The sequence below is a fragment of the Fringilla coelebs genome (assembly GCF_963513975.1).
Source record: "Fringilla coelebs genome assembly, chromosome: 21".
NCBI classification, from domain to species: domain Eukaryota; kingdom Metazoa; phylum Chordata; class Aves; order Passeriformes; family Fringillidae; genus Fringilla; species Fringilla coelebs.
In genome coordinates, this window is record NC_140047.1 from 12,282,549 (window position 1) to 12,299,461 (window position 16,913).

The window sequence follows — 16,913 nt, forward strand, 5'->3', positions numbered from 1 at the left end:
GTGTCTGGTTAGACCGGGTGGATATCGCAGCAGGACCTACTAGCACCAGTCACTCTGACTGTTTTCAAGTAGTACACGATAACCAGTACATGAACTGTCTGGTTCATCAAATGAATCGTTGCACTACGTGACCTACAAGCAAATGCACGATAACGCAAAAAAAAAGCTAGTACGTGCTTGCCGAAGTGATTCCTGTGAGTGACAAGGCCAGTATAACACAGGTGAACTTCTTAATTCTTTGCTCAATAAAGGTGGCAGTTAACAGCTGGAGCGGGGGATGTCCTCCCCCAAAAGTTCCCTCGCTCTATCTGCGACTACCCATCGGGGTATGGCTCTGGGTTGTCTTCTGGAGCTGCACACCGTGAGAGTTCTCGGAAGAGCTCTGCCCGCGTACGCGGCTTCAGTCAATGCTCAAGTCCTTCTGCCTTCTTGAGGAGTCGCGCTGCGAGGGCGGCTCCGCCCTACCCCGGCGGGGGGGCGCGCCCGGGCTCCGGGCCGGGAGCGGGGCGGGTTCCCGAGCGGCCCGGGGGCACCGCCCGCTGCCGGGGCGTCGCCAGGAAGCGGAACGGCCGCCAGCGGAATCAGTTCCGGGTGCGAGTGGCTGTGGGAGCGGGCGGGAAGCGGCGCTGGGAGCGGGCCGGGCCGGCCGGGATCCGCCATGTGAGAGCCCCAGACAGCCCCAGGTGAGCGGCGCGCGAGGGGCGCTCGGCCCCGGGGCGGCGCGGCGCTGCCGGATGGGACGGGCCGTGCTCAGGAGGGGTCCCGGCCCCTGACAGGCCCCGCGGGGGCGGCGACCGCGGCCCGGCGGGCCGTGGCTCGGTTCGGCTGCCGGGAGCGGCGGCAGCGGCTCCGTCGAGGCGGCTTTCGCCCGGCCGTGCCTCGGCAGGAGCTGTCGCGTAACCCGAGTCGGTGGCTCTCGTGTAGCTTTGGCGTGCGGGGAGGGAGGGCGGACGCGCCTGTGTCGGGGTCCGCTGTTAACCCGAGCGAGGCGTAAAATCTCCGGCACGGCGGACTGGCGCGGAACGAACCTGGCCCTGTTCGGGGAGGTGTTCGTTGCCAGGAGCTGGGGGACTTTACAGCTGCTGCTGTTCCATCAGGGAAGGTGGAAGTTCTAGTGAAACCCAAATCTCCGTAATGCAAAGGTCTTTCCAAATCCCGGCAGGTGTGCACGGCGTGTAGAGTTGGAATTGTCTTACAGTAAATCAGAGTTGCGAGTTAATTTGGAACAAGCCAGAAGAGTCTCAGAACCATTAATGTGGGTGAGCCTGGTTTCCAAGGGAAAACAAAGTGCACTGCAGTTGTTACATGTTTCAGAGTACTCAACATCTGCATCAGAATGTGCCTGTGTTTCATTACCTGTCCAAGGACAGATCCAAACAATTCCGTCTGTCCCGAGTAGTGTGCAGGGAAAATACCACGAAAATGTGTTCTTCGCAGCTTGTAAATCTACTGCAAAATGCGCAATAGTGATGAAGTATTACCTTGATAGTAAATAAAATTGTTATGTCGGGAGGTTCAAGAGCTCTCTTCCCGCTTTGTGCAAGTTCCAGCTGTGTATATATCCTCACTCTCAAAATACAGGCTGGAGTTCTTTTATAATGGAAGTGACATCTCAAAGTTTTCAGTTATTCAGAAAATGTGGCTATTTAGCATTACATAATGGGGATATTGTGAAATTTGTGCACAAAATAAAAGCTTTTGATCACTACTTGTAAGATCTTGCTGATTTGAAGTGTATGTATCATCAACACACCCCTTTGTTTTGTTTATCTGGCACATTTGTTGATACTGGAATCATAGACACATAGAATAGTTTTATTTGGAAGGCACCTTTTGATCTTGGCTTATCTCCAGTTTGCTTCCTGGTAACTTTTTTTTTTCATTCAGAAATAGATGTGTGCCTGCAACTACTTTTGTGGTAATTTGATTTCTAGAGTCAAGATTTAGAGATTACTTCTATTGAGGTTTCTAATTGTTAGATGAAACTATTTTTATGCATTGATAGGTGTTTCATTTTTTCCTTTTCAATCACTTCCACACAGGCAAGGAGTTTGAGGAAGACAGTTAAGAGAATAAGGGATGAAGGTGGCACTTGGACTTCAGTTTCATATCTGCTTTCTGTGGATATTTGCTCAAATAAGAGGGTCTTTTTTTTTCCTATAAAATCTTAAGTATGCATTTCCAACAATATCTCTGCTGCACCATGCCAACAACTGAGAATGACTTTGCAGTGTTGCTGGTATTGGCATGTGTGTATGTATGAATGTCCATGTATGTACATATATCTAAATAAATTGATTTTATTTTGATGTACGAGTGATGAAGACTTTGGCCCAAAAACTTCCATGGTCATAGCTGATAAGGGGTAACATTCCTAGATTAAAATTCTCTTGAATGATATTTGCAGTGATGTCCTGAGTTCTCACACAGATAGTGCAGATACTAGGTCCTACAAAATGGAAGGGAGGAGCGCACTGATTTATACAAATACCTGTTTGTTTTCTCCACTTTCTCTCTATTCTGAGCAGTAATGTATGGAGAGAGTATCACAGAATCATTGAAGTTGAAAAGACGTCCAAGATTGAGTCCAATCTTTAACTGATCACCACATTGTCAACCAGACCAGAGCACTGAGTGCCACATCCAGTCATTTCTTTATCACTTCCAGGGATAGTGACTCCTCCACCTCCCTGGGCAGCCTGTTCCAATGCTTAACAACCCTTTCAGTGAAGAAATTCTTCCTGATTTCTAACCTCAATCTCCCTTGCTGCAGGTTGAGGCTTTTGCCTGCTGCCTGGCTGAGGCGTTTTTGGTGTCATGGAGTACTTTGTTTTGATTTTGTCTTAACTTTTCATTATGACCCTCCTGGCTTTTCTATGCATTTCTGTTCTCAGATGTGCTACAACAGTAATGGTTTGTAATGTGGGTTTTTTTCCCAAAGATTCCTTGCTGCTGAGCTAATTTAAGAAAATGCAAGGGATCTTTTCTCACACCTTAGTGTGAGTTAAAATGAATATTATTTGTGTCATTCACCTGTCTGGGGGAACAGTGAATCATACTATAGTGAGTGAAGGAAATTAAACAGGTGCAGACTTAGAAGCAGAAACTAATACTATGTTGGCAGACACACAGCTTCGTGTTATAGTTATATGATGCTTCTCTGCTGCTACTGTATGATGTCAGTAAAATTAAATACCTAATGTGGTTTGTCAACATCTATTCTTGTTTTTTAAATTAAATAAGCATTTTCATAGAACATAATTTTTAAAGGAAATTTCTTTTGAAATCTAATAAGAAATGTTATCCCTCTGATGTTCAGAGGTACTTCAATGAACACTTCTTTGAAGACATAGGGCAGCAATCCACTACTACTAAAGCCATTTTGCAGGCTATATATGCTGTATAAAACCCTGATTAATAAATGTAATGCAGATGCAAAGAGAATTTATATGATTCTTTTGAGTGTGACTGCATCATCTGCTACAAAATAGACATGAGGCTCAACACAGAGCCCTTCTAGGACTTAGTGAACCTGGTGTGCAGTTTTGGCCTGCGCCTTCAGCCAGTTTCTTGGATACATAATAGCTATGAAAACCTTAAGGACTTTGACATACTTTTGAGGAAAAGTTAAGAGAGGACCTAATTTTGCAGGGCTTTACCCTAACTTTACACTAACTCCCAGGCAGGGATGAAAACTAAAGCAAGATGAAAGCATTACTTTTTAACCATGATTCTACCTGACGCTGCTGTGAGTTTACAGAATCACAGAATATTCTCAGTTGGAAGGGACCCAAAAGTATAATTGAATCCAGCTCAAGTTGTCTTAGTTCTCACTACCCCTCAAATGCTCGAGTTTATATATTCCAAATAAAACTGTCATAATTCTGAGCTATTGTTCTATGTGACTGTACTGAGCCTAAATAACACAGCCTAAATAACAGTGAATAATCTCTGCACGTGCTGAGATAATATGGAAGGTACTGAATGGGACTTCTGACTGAGCATGATTTCTTTTTCTTCTTCACCTGTGCTAATTCTGTAAGGAATGTTATGTGTGTAAGTTTCATTATGACTGTCTAGTTAACTGCAGAGATTTTTTATTTCTTTAGAGCTTACAGTGGATGTGTCCCAAGTTCATTTGTGTTTTAAAGTACCTTCTTTCTTCAGTTTAATGCTATATGCCTGACCCCAAAAGAGAAGACGTTAGGGAGATGTTTCAACTTGAAGGAAGCTGTTAAAAACCTGGGAGAGTTCTTACTAGCCTTTTCAAACTGTAGTGATCTTCCCAGATTCTTTCAGAAATGTTTCAGCCATAAATACGATTGTCTTGAAAGTGCTACTGCTCTGCCAGCACTGAAGAATAATTGAGTATTGTTATGGTACAGTACCCTGCTGAACATTATTTTGGTTAATGTTACTAGAATTTTATTATGGAGCTGCTAAGTTGATCCTATATACAAAAAAAATAAAATTTTCTTGTATATGGGAATATAATGTATGGATTACTTTTATTTTCTAGATAGTAACATTCGGGACTTTTGTGAATAAATAAGATCATTTTTCCTCTGGCTCTTATTCACCAATAAAACATGGCGAGTGGTGCCTGCTTCTCTGTTGTGTGTAGTGCTCAGATTTTCCCTCCAGTCTCGCTTTCCCAAATTGACATGAGGAAGTTGGGATGCTCTGGTACTAACCCTCCTAAAATTACTGCAGCCTCAGTGCTGTCCCTGCTACAGTCTGGGCTGCTCCTGAATGGGGTGTCCATTGGTAACTTGGTCAATTCCCCTCTAGCTGGAATTTAAGGTTGTGGCTGAAATCGGAAGAAGGGTTCCCTTCTGTCCACTGCTGCTGTATTTCAAAATTCTTGTCATTTAACCCCAGCTTTCCACAGATGATTTCAAGGTTACAGGAAGCAGGTATCTGCAAGGGAAGGAACTAAGTTGGAAAAGTACTCACAAGAGTATGCTGTAGCTTGCTCTCTTTGTTTTTTAAGAGCAGATGGGTATAGAATCTTGTTGTGCACTGCCTTTTAGGCAGTGTGTACTTGACCTATTTGCTTGCTCTCAAGGCAACACTGTTCCCTTGATCCCTCTTGCAGGGTTTTTACTGCTTTTCTGCTACACTGGTGAACAGACTTACAGACCTTTGACTCCATCATCCTCTCCACTCATGGCCAGGATGTGCTGTTTACTCCTAGCATCTTAGGCAAAATAAACTTCTTTGTTTCCCAAAAGAAAGATGAAACAACTCTGAAAACAAGGATGTAGAGTTACTTACAGATACATATATGCATATGGAGATAATGGGGTGTTTTAACAGTCATGATAGGCGAGGATCACTGTGTATTCCTATCTCCTTGATGTCTTTCTGGTTCTCATGCTTTCTCTGGTGTGTGTTTACAGTCCATTTTCAATGTATGGCCGTGTCCCAGGGACTGTGAATTCATCTAGAGATTCTATGATGAAAAGAACATAATTTTTTTTCCCCTCTATCATAAGGCATAAAATGTCCATCTTCTTTCCTCTCAGGTGCCTATCCTTAATTCATTCCTTCTGTCTGTCTGTTTCATTCAGTCTGAACCAGTGCTAGTGGTGACAATTTATACTTTAATATTTTCTCCAGGATTAAGTTATTCTCCATTTTGATGGGTAAGAGCCCTTAGGGAAGTATGGGACAAGGAGGAACTCCACTGTCTATTTGTGACAAACTTTCTGTGTTTAGACAGAACAAATTGTTGCTGCTGGGGGCTGGTCTTTTGGTTTCTACAGAGTCCCTGACTCAGGTAACTTGTCTGTTTGTGTCAACACAAACTCTTCCTCAATTTAGCAGAGAAACTTAATCAAGAATGGCTGATGTTGCATCTGTGCATAGCTAGTAAGCCCCACAAATGAAAGGTTTCCAGGAAGCTTGCTGCCCTGTCAGACACAAGTGAAGGTGACAGATTGTGTTGGTGCATTCCCTCCTCCCTGGTGATTCCTTAAATGTCCTTAAAACACTCATTCGTAACACAAAAATGCATCCAACTGCTGAAACTCCTGTCTTCTGCATGGAACTGGGCTAGCAATTCTCTGCACAACAGGCAGGGATGCTCAGAAAAGCAAAGTTAATCTTGCCATGTAACTACCCCACAACTGGGATAGGTTATGTGTTGTGCTGTTTGATTGTTGACTTATATTAGCTCATAGCTCTGAACTGTTTTGTAGCTTTGTTTGCTGAATAAAAGAACTGTTCTGCCAAAGCCATCTCTGAAGGGATTGCTGCAGTCATATCACTTCTGATAGCCATCTTGCACTCTTTATTTCCCACCTCAGGTGTAAGAGCCTAAAAAATGTCTTTTTTTCTCACACATCTCAGCCAAAAACCTCAAATGAAGTCCCATTTACCCATTTTAATGGGTAATGACACTGGTAAGTTAGAGAACATATTTAGCAAGTCTGGTAAATTGATTTTGAATGTTCTGGGAGAGTTTTTGCCAGTTTTCTAAGTCAAACATAATGTCCAGACAGGAAGCTGCTGAAAAGAAGTTCCATTTTTGAAGGTTGTGAATGTTAGTTTTAACTGAGGGTCAGCTGATAGAACTCCAGTGCTTCCTTTTAGGCTTTTAATCCTATTTCTACCTGTCAATTTTCTTTTTAGAATACCTGAATTTTCGTAATTTGATTTAAATTGTTCCTGTGTCCCATTACAGCATGTAACATAATAGAAAAAAAAATCCACTAGTATATTGTGATACATTGGATATGCTTCCTGCATCTGAAGTCAATGGATGATGTTGAGATCTGTTTGTTCAATTGGAAAAGCAGGTATGGTCGCAATATTATGTCTTTAGACTTCTGCATTAATATGAACTAGAATAGCAATAAAAGTTTGAGGGATCTTGGGCACTTGATTAGTGTCCAGTCTTGTACCCGTTATGTAGGGTAATGTTGCAGATCAACATTCTCAGGCTGAGAGTGTATGTGTGTGCTTTTTACAATAGTAATCTGTGAAAAGTGCTTTTCTTTAACTTTTGTTTGGAGCTCTATATACACCTCTTTAAGGCCTCTTTGAGTGTCCTTTTCCTGCTGTTTAAGTACCCATGGCTTTTAAGTTAGGTTAAAATTTAAATGTCAAATTGTTCTAGCTGTGTCAAATGAACTTCAAAGTTCACACGACAGTTTGTTAAAAAAAAAAAAAAACAACTAAAATCACAAGAGAATTTTTTTTTTTTTAGAAAAATTGGAAGTCCATGGGTGGCTCAAACATTTTGCTTTCAAATCTTTCAGATTAAGACTGTACTTTTTTATTATATGGAGTATTTATGCTAAATGTTTTGTTGTAATGCACCTTTAATGGGGTGATCAATGGGGTGATGTGACTTAAACATTTGCAAGCATTTGTTTTTGAAATGGAGAACTCTGTATTCATTCTCTGTTTTAAGTCTTCTAATTTTTCTTTCAGATTACTCTTTACATCTGTAGAAATGGACAGCAGCAGTTTCATTCAGTTTGATGTGCCGGAGTACAGCAACACTGTTCTGAGCCAGTTAAACGAACTCCGCTTGCAAGGGAAACTCTGTGACATAATCGTGCACATCCAGGGTCAGCCGTTCCGTGCCCATAAAGCTGTCTTAGCTGCCAGTTCTCCGTATTTCCGCGACCATTCAGCATTAAGCACCATGAGTGGCCTATCTATATCAGTTATTAAAAACCCCAATGTTTTTGAACAGTTGCTTTCTTTTTGTTACACTGGAAGGATGTCCTTGCAACTGAAGGACGTTGTCAGTTTTCTGACTGCAGCTAGCTTCCTGCAGATGCAGTGTGTCATTGACAAGTGCACACAGATACTGGAGAGTATTCATTCAAAGATCAGTGTTGGTGATGTCGATTCTGTTACTGTTGGTGCCGAAGAAAATTCAGAGAATCGTAATGGCGTTAAAGACGGCAGCTACTTTGCCAACCCTATTGAGATATCTCCTCCCTATTGCTCTCAGGTGCGACAGCCAACAGCAGGCAGCGACCTTCGGATGGAAACTACTCCAGGCAAAACTCTTCGTAGTCGTCTGCAAGAAGAAGGGCATTCAGACCGAGGGAGCAGCGGGAGTATCTCTGAATATGAGATTCAGATTGAAGGTGATCATGAGCAAGGAGACCTGGTAGTAAGGGAAAGTCAGATTGCAGAGGTGAAAGTTAAAATGGAAAAGTCTGACAGACCAAGCTGCTCTGATAGCTCTTCCCTTGGTGATGATGGATATCACACTGAAATGGTGGATGGAGAGCAGGTGGTGGCGGTAAACGTTGGTTCCTATGGGTCTGTCTTACAACATGTTTATTCATTTACTCATGCCTCATCACAGGCGACAGGTGTGTCAGAAACCTTTGGAAGCATGAGCAATACAAGTCCTTCAAGGTCAATGCTGAGCTGTTTCAGAGGGGGTCGTGCACGCCAAAAACGAGTACCTACAGGTCACTTGCATAGTGATGTCCAGGGCTTGGTGCAAGGGGCTGACAGCGAATCCATTGTGAGTAATCCAGGATATGAAAATAGTCCACGGGAAAGAAATGCAAGAGGTCATTGGTATCCGTACAATGAGAGGCTAATTTGTATTTACTGTGGCAAGTCTTTCAACCAGAAAGGGAGCCTCGATCGACACATGCGATTGCACATGGGAATAACTCCTTTTGTGTGCAAGTTTTGTGGAAAGAAATATACTCGTAAGGACCAACTTGAGTATCATATTCGTGGTCACACAGATGACAAACCCTTTCGCTGTGAGATCTGTGGAAAATGTTTTCCTTTCCAGGGTACACTAAACCAACACTTGCGAAAAAATCACCCGGGGGTTACAGAAGTGAGAAACAGGGTTGAGTCTCCAGACAGAACAGAAGCATTTGTGGAACAGAAAGTAGATAATGATGCTTCAGCTTCTGAAGCCATGGATTCTAGTATTGAAATTCATGCAATGTCTAACACATCTGATTAAAATCTTGCATCTAAGTGAAACACAGACAAGCACATTACTAATGTATTTTTAAAGTATTTTATTCATTTAGTAATCTTCAATACAAGTGAAACAGCCTTTTCATTTTTCTGACCTTCTGGAAGTCAGTTAGAAATGGTTTCTGGAGAAGACTTCAGAAGTATTCTTTGTTTTTGAAGGAGGCTGAATTGTTTGGGGTTTGTTTTTTTATATTTGAAGACGCTCAGAATATAAAGACAGTGTACTGGGGAGAGGCTAGGAAGAGTCTGGTGAAGTGTCCCTGCTGATTGATCTGATGAAACGTGAATGCCAGTGGAGAAAGATATTAGAGTAAGATTGGCAGCTCTGCAGAATGCTCAAAGAAGCTGTAATTTCCTTTATTTCTTAAATCCTGTTGCTGGTAATGAGTTACACAGCAGTTGGGAGAGAGAATATTACAGCTTTGATTCCTCTCCTGTCACTATGAAATCTGTTCACTCTTACTAACTGGTTTTGGTAGTGAGACTGTTTATATATATAAATTTGCTTTATATATATAAAATGCTTTCACTTTCCCTGTTCTGTGTCAAGGCTAATCCCATATGCCACTCTATCAACCGTTAGGACTCCTCTCTGCTTAGGGTTTAGAACTTCGGACTTTGGGAGGATGGTTTTGTTTTTAAACAAATGTTGTTTGGTTTTCATTTTATTAAACTCTTACTTTGTGTGCAAAAGTGAGCAAAGTGAATTATCTTGTTTTAATAGCTTTGCTTTATAACATATGTAAACCAAATGCCATAAATCTATTAAACTATGGTTAAATTGTTAAAAGGTTTTGTTAGTTGTCTAGAATGCAAGCTGGACAACCTGTGGTGCTGACCTTTTTATATATATAGAGATAGATATATCTATATATATAGATATACACATATATATATATTAAAAAAAAAAATATTAGCAAACCTAAAAGTAGCATTGTGGTCTAAAATGTGTTTTTACTGGCCTCAGAATCTACCTTCATTTTGTACTGTAGAACCATACCAGGTAATTAAACTTAACTTCATCACTCTTCATGGTTGGTTAAAACATGAGAGAGATGTAGTTTAAACCACAGTATTTCCGAGCAGTATTTTAATAGATCTCTTCAGAGAGAGCTGTTTTCAGGTGCACGTTGGCTTCCTACTTAAAACTCCGAGTGATATGCCAGCACTTGGAATTTGTACTTTTTTTGTATAGAAAAACAAATACTTTATGGGAATTTTGAGCAATATGTTATTTCATGTGTGAGTATTACAGAAGCCAGTATTGCTATGGCTTCTCTGTTTTTTTCAGTGGTTTTTTTCTCTATAAAGGAGCTACCAACAACTTTAAAAATACTCTAAATCTTTTTTGTTACACCAAATACGTGTTTTTAATATGGTGCTAACTTCATAATTTAGGTCAGTATAATATATAACATGTGAAACATAATGGTCAAGGAAAAGAAATCAGGAAAAACAGACAAACAAAAGCCCCTCTACACAAACCAACTCCCCCAAGATCCCAACCAAACAGAAAAAAAAAAAAAAAAAAGGAAAAAAAGACAGAAAGAAAAAAGAAAAAAAAAAGAAAAAACCAATCCCATACCACAAAAAAACAATGGCTTAAAAGACCTCAAAAGCATGGGCTGGCAAACACTACTGTTTAACATTCTACCTGATGAACAGAATTAATTATTAAACTAATCACATCCTTCTTTAGAATACAGGTTTTATATTATTGGGTCTTATGTTTGTTTAGCTGATACTGAAAATCCATTTGTGAACGTGCTGTTTAACTCCCAAAAATTACAAAATAAAAGTGCATTTCTGAATTATTGGAAAGAAAAAGGTAGGTTTGCTATCTTGTAAAACTTTTTGGCCTCTGTGAAGCTGGGGCATATTTGCGCAGCAGCTTTATTAAATACACTAGTTCTTCATATTGTGACACTCTGCAATAAGAATTAATCTCTCAAACATGGATTTATAGTATAACCCCCACCTGCTCCATGGAGTAGTTTCAGTTAAATTAAGTGCATCATTTGCCTCTTTGTCCTAAAGCTGCCTAAATTAAGAGGCAGGGCCGGTGGGGAGATGTTTCTCTCCTTGAAGCAACAACAGAAATTTTGTTTCCAGTGAGGGAAGGGATAGTCAGTGTCTAAAGGCAGGTAGTCTATATGTTTACTCAACTAAAAACATGGGTGTTTCTGATACAGTTTTTTTCCTTCAGTGTTTGTTTTAAGTAATTAAATGCAAAAAGTGTGTTTTGGTAAATTAAGTTTGAGACATTCAAAATCCAAGATATGTACAGTTATTCTTAACTCTTTATCTTGAACCTGTGCTGTGGTGCCTTTGGTGTGACTTTTTCCCTGGAAGGATGACTTGAGGATAGCAGGATATGGGTACAAATTTATATTTCTTGAATTTCTCTGTGTCACAATCTTAGCATTATTTAAATCTAGTTCTTTGTATTTGTAAATGTATTAAAAAGGTTTGAGTTTACCAAAGAGTGACTTATCCAAAATTGTCTCAGACAAAAGCAAACAAGAAAACAACATCATGTTGATTGTACAGGTTCAGGTTCAAAACATTGTAACAGACTGTTAAGGGGCAGGAAATGATCCATTTTTGTACAAGCAGTGTGCAAGTCCGTCCCCACGTGGGCAGCGTTCTTGCCTCCAAGCCATAGTCCAGCTCTGCGGTCCAGCAGCACTCCGGCCGCCCGGGCTCGGGCAGTGCCCTGCGCGCCCCTCTGCCGGACACCACCGTCACCCCTGGCAGCAGCACTGCCACTGTGCCTTGTCACATCGCGGGGTGCCAGGATCCACACTGCCGCAGACACCAGGTGTGACCGCCGAGCAGCAAAGGGTGGAAACACCGTATAGTGTCTCGTGTCTGTGCAGTTCTCAGCACAGGGCTGTTACACATTTCATTTACTATAAATGCGGAAGTCAATAGAATATGTGAAGAAATATTTGATTGACGGCAAAATAAGTAATGAAATTACACAGGCTGGTTCATAATTGAGTCTCTTCTTAATCTACCTTTATAATTCTAGACAAATGTGAAAACAATGACAGTGTCCTTTCCTCTAGATCTTAACCTATTCTGACAAACTGTGAAAATAAAGGATTTTATGCCTTTGCTAACGTTTCTGGTTTAAAACTATTATTTTAGTTTTCTTTATCAGTTATCTTCCATATTGCTTCTTTTAAACTTGTAAATACGTTTAGAAAATAGCTTTGTAAATACTTAAAAGTGTATTAAAAGTTCCGTTTGTTCACTAAGGCCTCAAGATTGGCTCTGCTTTTTGAGTGTGAAATTTTTCTGTAGCATAAAGGATACTGTCAGTTCACTGTCAGCAGGATAGACTGTAGGCCTAAATTGAGAGTTTTAATGCAGTCTTCCCCAGCATAAATTCATGTTTTATGCTGAAGCCTTTGGTTTCCTTTAGACAAAACAATGAGGCCGCTTAATATGTTTAGGCTGAATTATGGGAAGAACAACAGGAATAAAATCAAGGGCTGGGAAAATATTGAATAAGCTTTACCTTTAAATATATATATATATATAATTTTAATTTTTGTATTAGTTTACTGTGATTCTTTTATTGTCATTTTTCTAAACAGGTTTTACATGAAACCATTGAAAGGGACTCAAATATGCAACACCTAATCTATTTTCCAAGGGAATTTTACCCTTGAATGGTGCTTTTTGACTGGTCAGGGTTATTTATTAAATTTTATATTTGAAAGTATTTGGGGAATTATGTAAATTCTTTATATGAATCTCTTTATTTCATGAATTGTAAATTTCATAATACTCAGTGATCAAATTGGAAGTTTAGTAAAGTCATTCAAAATGTTCAAACTTTATAATCTGTGTGCATTTTACATATATTTTATCAAGTGCCAGAATACTTGTATTTAATATTATAGATTTAATACTACTTGCACATCCCTGTGGCAGCATTAACTTAAGTTACACAAGTTTACATTTAAACAAAAACAAAAACCTAAACGAATAAGTACGCCTGGGACACGTGTTCCTGTATTTCTTCAGGGGATGTGAAGCCACGTATCACTGACTGAGCAGGTTTGCTTCCTGCTCCTGTAGCTCACTCCTGCCATGGCAGATACAGAACTGCTGACTCCCATTCCCACAGGCCAGGGATTCAGCCTTTGAACACAGCCCGAGAACCTCTGGTTGTAGATCTGGTTAGAGGTAGAGCTCTTGCACGATTTTAACAGTGTTTGTTTCTGACTGAAAATTTGTATTTTTAAATAAATTTTATTTGTATGGTTATTTTTCAAGATAAATAATTGAACAGTTTGAATGACTTGACTTGGTGTCATTATCTTGCAATATAAACCGGGAACCTCACACCTCTGCACTTCATCGCCACGTGAAGTAAATGAAGCTAGCTAAGCTGATGCTGTAAGAATTAGTATCTTGCCATTAAGGATTATTTTACAGCATGAACTTTAAATATTTATTCAGATGATATTTTACTCTTGTATTCACTTTGTTTTTAGATTTGTGACATGAATATTTCTGTGCTGCTTTATTTTGTTCTGATGAATTTGTTTCTTGCTTGTAAATTGCCTTTTTTATGGTATAAAGTCAATCGGAATTGCTGTTTGTAAATTAAAATGCTTCTAGAGCAAATCTGTGGTGTCAGTGTCTACATTTAGATATTTAATTACTGAGGAGTTTGCATTTTAGATGCTATTACTGAAGTGTTATAAGAAGCATTTTAATACTGATCTACCAGCTAGAAATCAAAAGACTTTAGAGACAACTGCTCTTGAGGTTTCTCTGTTTTGCCAGCATTAATTGCTTCGTTCTGAACAGATAATCATTTGAGTTGTGTGTTCCAAAACCTCATCCAACTTTCAGAGCAAAACAAAAAACGCAGCCAAGTGGTGGCAGTCCATCTGTGCCATTCCAAGGCCGGTCTGTTGACGAGGGACACCCTGCTTCATTCCTCCAGCAGCACTTATGTTTTATGTTCTGCTGCATACATCGGTAGGGGTGATGCTGCTCCTAGCAAGTGTAGGTACACTCCTCCTCACCCACGATGTTGAATTTAACAGAAGCAGCCCCAGTGCAGCTGTAGGCCATGGTTATCTTGACTGGCAGTGGGATTTGGAGGGACTGGAGCTGCGTGGGTTAGTGCCCGAGTCCCTGTTGGTGTCAGAGTACCTATTCCAGCAAAACCTCCTTTCAAATCCCCTTCTTATAAGGTCTGAATGGGGTAAACAAGACCTGACTGTTCGGGGTGGGATAAACATACTGTTGCACTGGTATCCAGGCCACTGAGATGATCAGGTGTCTGGAGCATCTGCTATGGAGCCAGGCTGGGAGAGCTGGGGGTGCTCATCTGGAGAAGAGAAGGGTCTTGGGAGACCTCAGAGCCCCTTCCTAAAAGGGCTGCTAAAAGGGCTCCAGGAGAGCTGGAGAGGGACTTTTGTCAAGGGCCTGGAGTGCTTCCCACCGCCAGAGGGCAGGGCTGGATGGGATATTGGGAATGAGGAATTGTTCCCTGGGAGGGTGGGCAGGCCCTGGCACAGGGTGCCCAGAGCAGCTGGGGCTGCCCCATCCCTGTAGTGTCCAAGGCCAGGCTGGACCAGGCTTAGAGCAACCTGGTCCGGTGGAAGGTGTCTCTGCCCACGGCAGGGAGGTGGAATGAGATGAGCTTTTAAGTCCCTTCCAACCCAAATCATTCTGATTCTATGAATGTTCTGAAATACCTGAATTTCTCTCATCATAGCTGGCACATCTGAATTCAGAATCAAGGGAAAACCAGACCCAGAGATTGGATACTTGTATAAAAAGTGCTACGAAATACCACTTTCAGCAAAGCAGAAAACAGAAGACAAGGATTTTGTGAAAAAGTTTTGTTAAGATGGCTAAGGATAAAACTTGGTTTACGTTAAAAAGAACCAGTTTTGTTCACCTGCTCTTTGTGTACATGCACACATAGGCCCCATTGCTTAACTTTTCATAATGCAGACTTCTTGAAAACAGGTTGAGGGAAAGGTAGAATAGCCAATGAATATGGCATATGGAATTTATACTCTTCCAGCAATAATCATGCAAAGAAAATGAAGCCAAATCCCATGGATGCTACGTTTCATGACCTATATGAAATAGCATAGTACATTTGTATTGTGCATGGGTTTAGGAAAATTTTAAATTGAATATTATGTCAAAAGTCAGTTGAATTATAGACAGAAACGTTTCATTAAAATGTAGGGAAATTATATGGCTGATGGCATTGTCTAAGGTAACTTTCCTTGTCTATGCATTCTTTTCCACCAGAGGGGGCTGACTTATTTTAAAAAATATATTATGTAGGGGTCATTTAAGGCGCTGTACATAACAGAAGCCTAAAATAGGAACAAAAAAAGAAGTTCCCATTCCTCATGATGACCCCTTCAAGAGGAGCGGGTGCTGGGTTATTCCATTGTTAGAAGAGCAGTGTTTATACCCAGGATTTCAGAGGCTGTTGTGCTGTGCTGCATGAGACCTACCTGGGCAGTGAACACCACCATTTTATAGTACTTCAAGCATCAGTTTGGTAACTCTGTCAGAATCTCATAATCATTTGGATTAACAGTTAAATTCCTGTAAAAATCCTAGTAACTAATGTATATTTTTCAAAGACTGTAGCACATGGATTGCTGTTTTGGGGTCCTGGCAGATACAGGACAGAGAAGAAAACATTTTGCCAGAGAATTCTGTATTTTGCTCTGCTGGGAACTGATGCTATACGTATTAGAGGAAAGTGTGTTGCTCGGCAGTACACCAAAAGGATAAACTCAAATAAGAATTAAACGATTGGAGATTCATATGAAATTAATTTTCTATAGCCTTTCTGAGGGGGAGGGAAGTGTAGGGAGAATACCTTCTGTGTAATGCCTTTGGCTTTGATATAGTTATTGATGTTGTGAGCATCAGGACTTGTAACAGATCTCAAATCTATGTTTACATAATGTTATTTTTACAATTTACTCTCAAATTGAATTTTTCTGCTTTGAAAAGCACACTCATACACCTTTAGTTGTGACGTCTGAAGATGTTTAAACTGCTCTGAGTTTGATAGGTACTGAAAACCTTTGGTAACCAGGAAATTGGAAAGACACCTTATAAATGTATTCGGGGCATCATGCAGTATCTCAAAGCTTCCTCTGCATACCTTCACTAAGCTTTTGTTCTCTAACATGCAAACCTGCAGGCCAGTCCAGTGGGCTGAGTGGAATCCCCTGCGTGTAGCTACCAGTCCACAGAGCCAATGTTTTCCTGTAGCGATGCCTACACACACAGTCCCTGAGCGTTGCTTTTATAGAAGCTGTAAATCAGAGAAAGGTGCACTACCTTTTTGCCTCGTTGCTTCAAGTACCACTCTCAATTACCAAGAAGCCCACAAAGCTCTATTTGATTGCCTTGGAAGAACACACACGGTCACTGACCCGCAGCATCATCACTCGGACCTGAACCTGACCCCGGTTTTAGTTCGGAGGTTCCGAGAGGTTCGTCGATGCACTGGGAAGGGAGAGGCACAGCCCATGCTGCGGCGAGGGGACGCGAACGACCGGCACTTCACTGACTCTTCTCCGGGAGCGACCAGAGCCGCAGTTCGGGGCCGGGCCGCGACCGGGAGCGACGCTCGGGCTGTTCGGAGCGGGCTCGCCCCTCGCCCCGGGCTCGCCCCTCGCCCCGGGCTCGCCCCTCGCCCCGGGCTCGCCCCTCGCCCCGGGCTCCCGCCGCCCTCACGGAGCCGCGTGCGCAGCCGCGCTGAGACCACCAGGGGGCGCAGGCGGGGCGGGCGCGGCCAAGGACGGCGCCGCAGCACCTGCGCTCGCGCGCTCCCGCCCCGCCCGGGTCCATTGGTGCGCGCTCCCGCGCGGGGAGCCGGTTGGCTGGCGCGCGCGTCAGTCCGAGCGCTCCGGCCC

General features: G+C 41.7%; 1 protein-coding gene across 2 annotated transcripts; it reads left to right on the forward strand.

The window, feature by feature from the left end:
• Positions 1–619: 619 nt before the first annotated feature.
• Positions 620–13,576, forward strand: ZBTB34 (zinc finger and BTB domain containing 34). Of its 2 annotated transcripts, XM_084219804.1 has the most exons (3): positions 620–683; positions 6,689–6,803; positions 7,441–13,576. In XM_084219804.1, the coding sequence occupies exons 2-3, from the start codon at positions 6,763–6,765 to the stop codon at positions 8,960–8,962; spliced, it is 1,563 nt and encodes a 520-aa protein (XP_084075930.1). In that variant the 5' UTR covers positions 620–683; positions 6,689–6,762; the 3' UTR covers positions 8,963–13,576. The 2 variants fall into 2 exon arrangements, with proteins under 2 accessions (XP_084075930.1, XP_084075931.1); XM_084219805.1 differs by lacking the exon at positions 620–683 and having other exon boundaries at positions 6,573–6,803.
• The last annotated feature ends 3,337 nt before the right edge of the window (positions 13,577–16,913 follow it).

What these genes read in the sequence shown, in the direction of transcription:
- ZBTB34 (XM_084219804.1), top strand. Translation starts at nt 6,763, where the DNA reads ATGGATGATGTTGAGATCTGTTTGTTCAATTGGAAAAGCAG. An exon ending in TTGTTCAATTGGAAAAGCAG is followed by an intron (nt 6,804 to 7,440) that starts GTATGGTCGCAA and finishes TTTTTCTTTCAG; the next exon opens with ATTACTCTTTACATCTGTAG.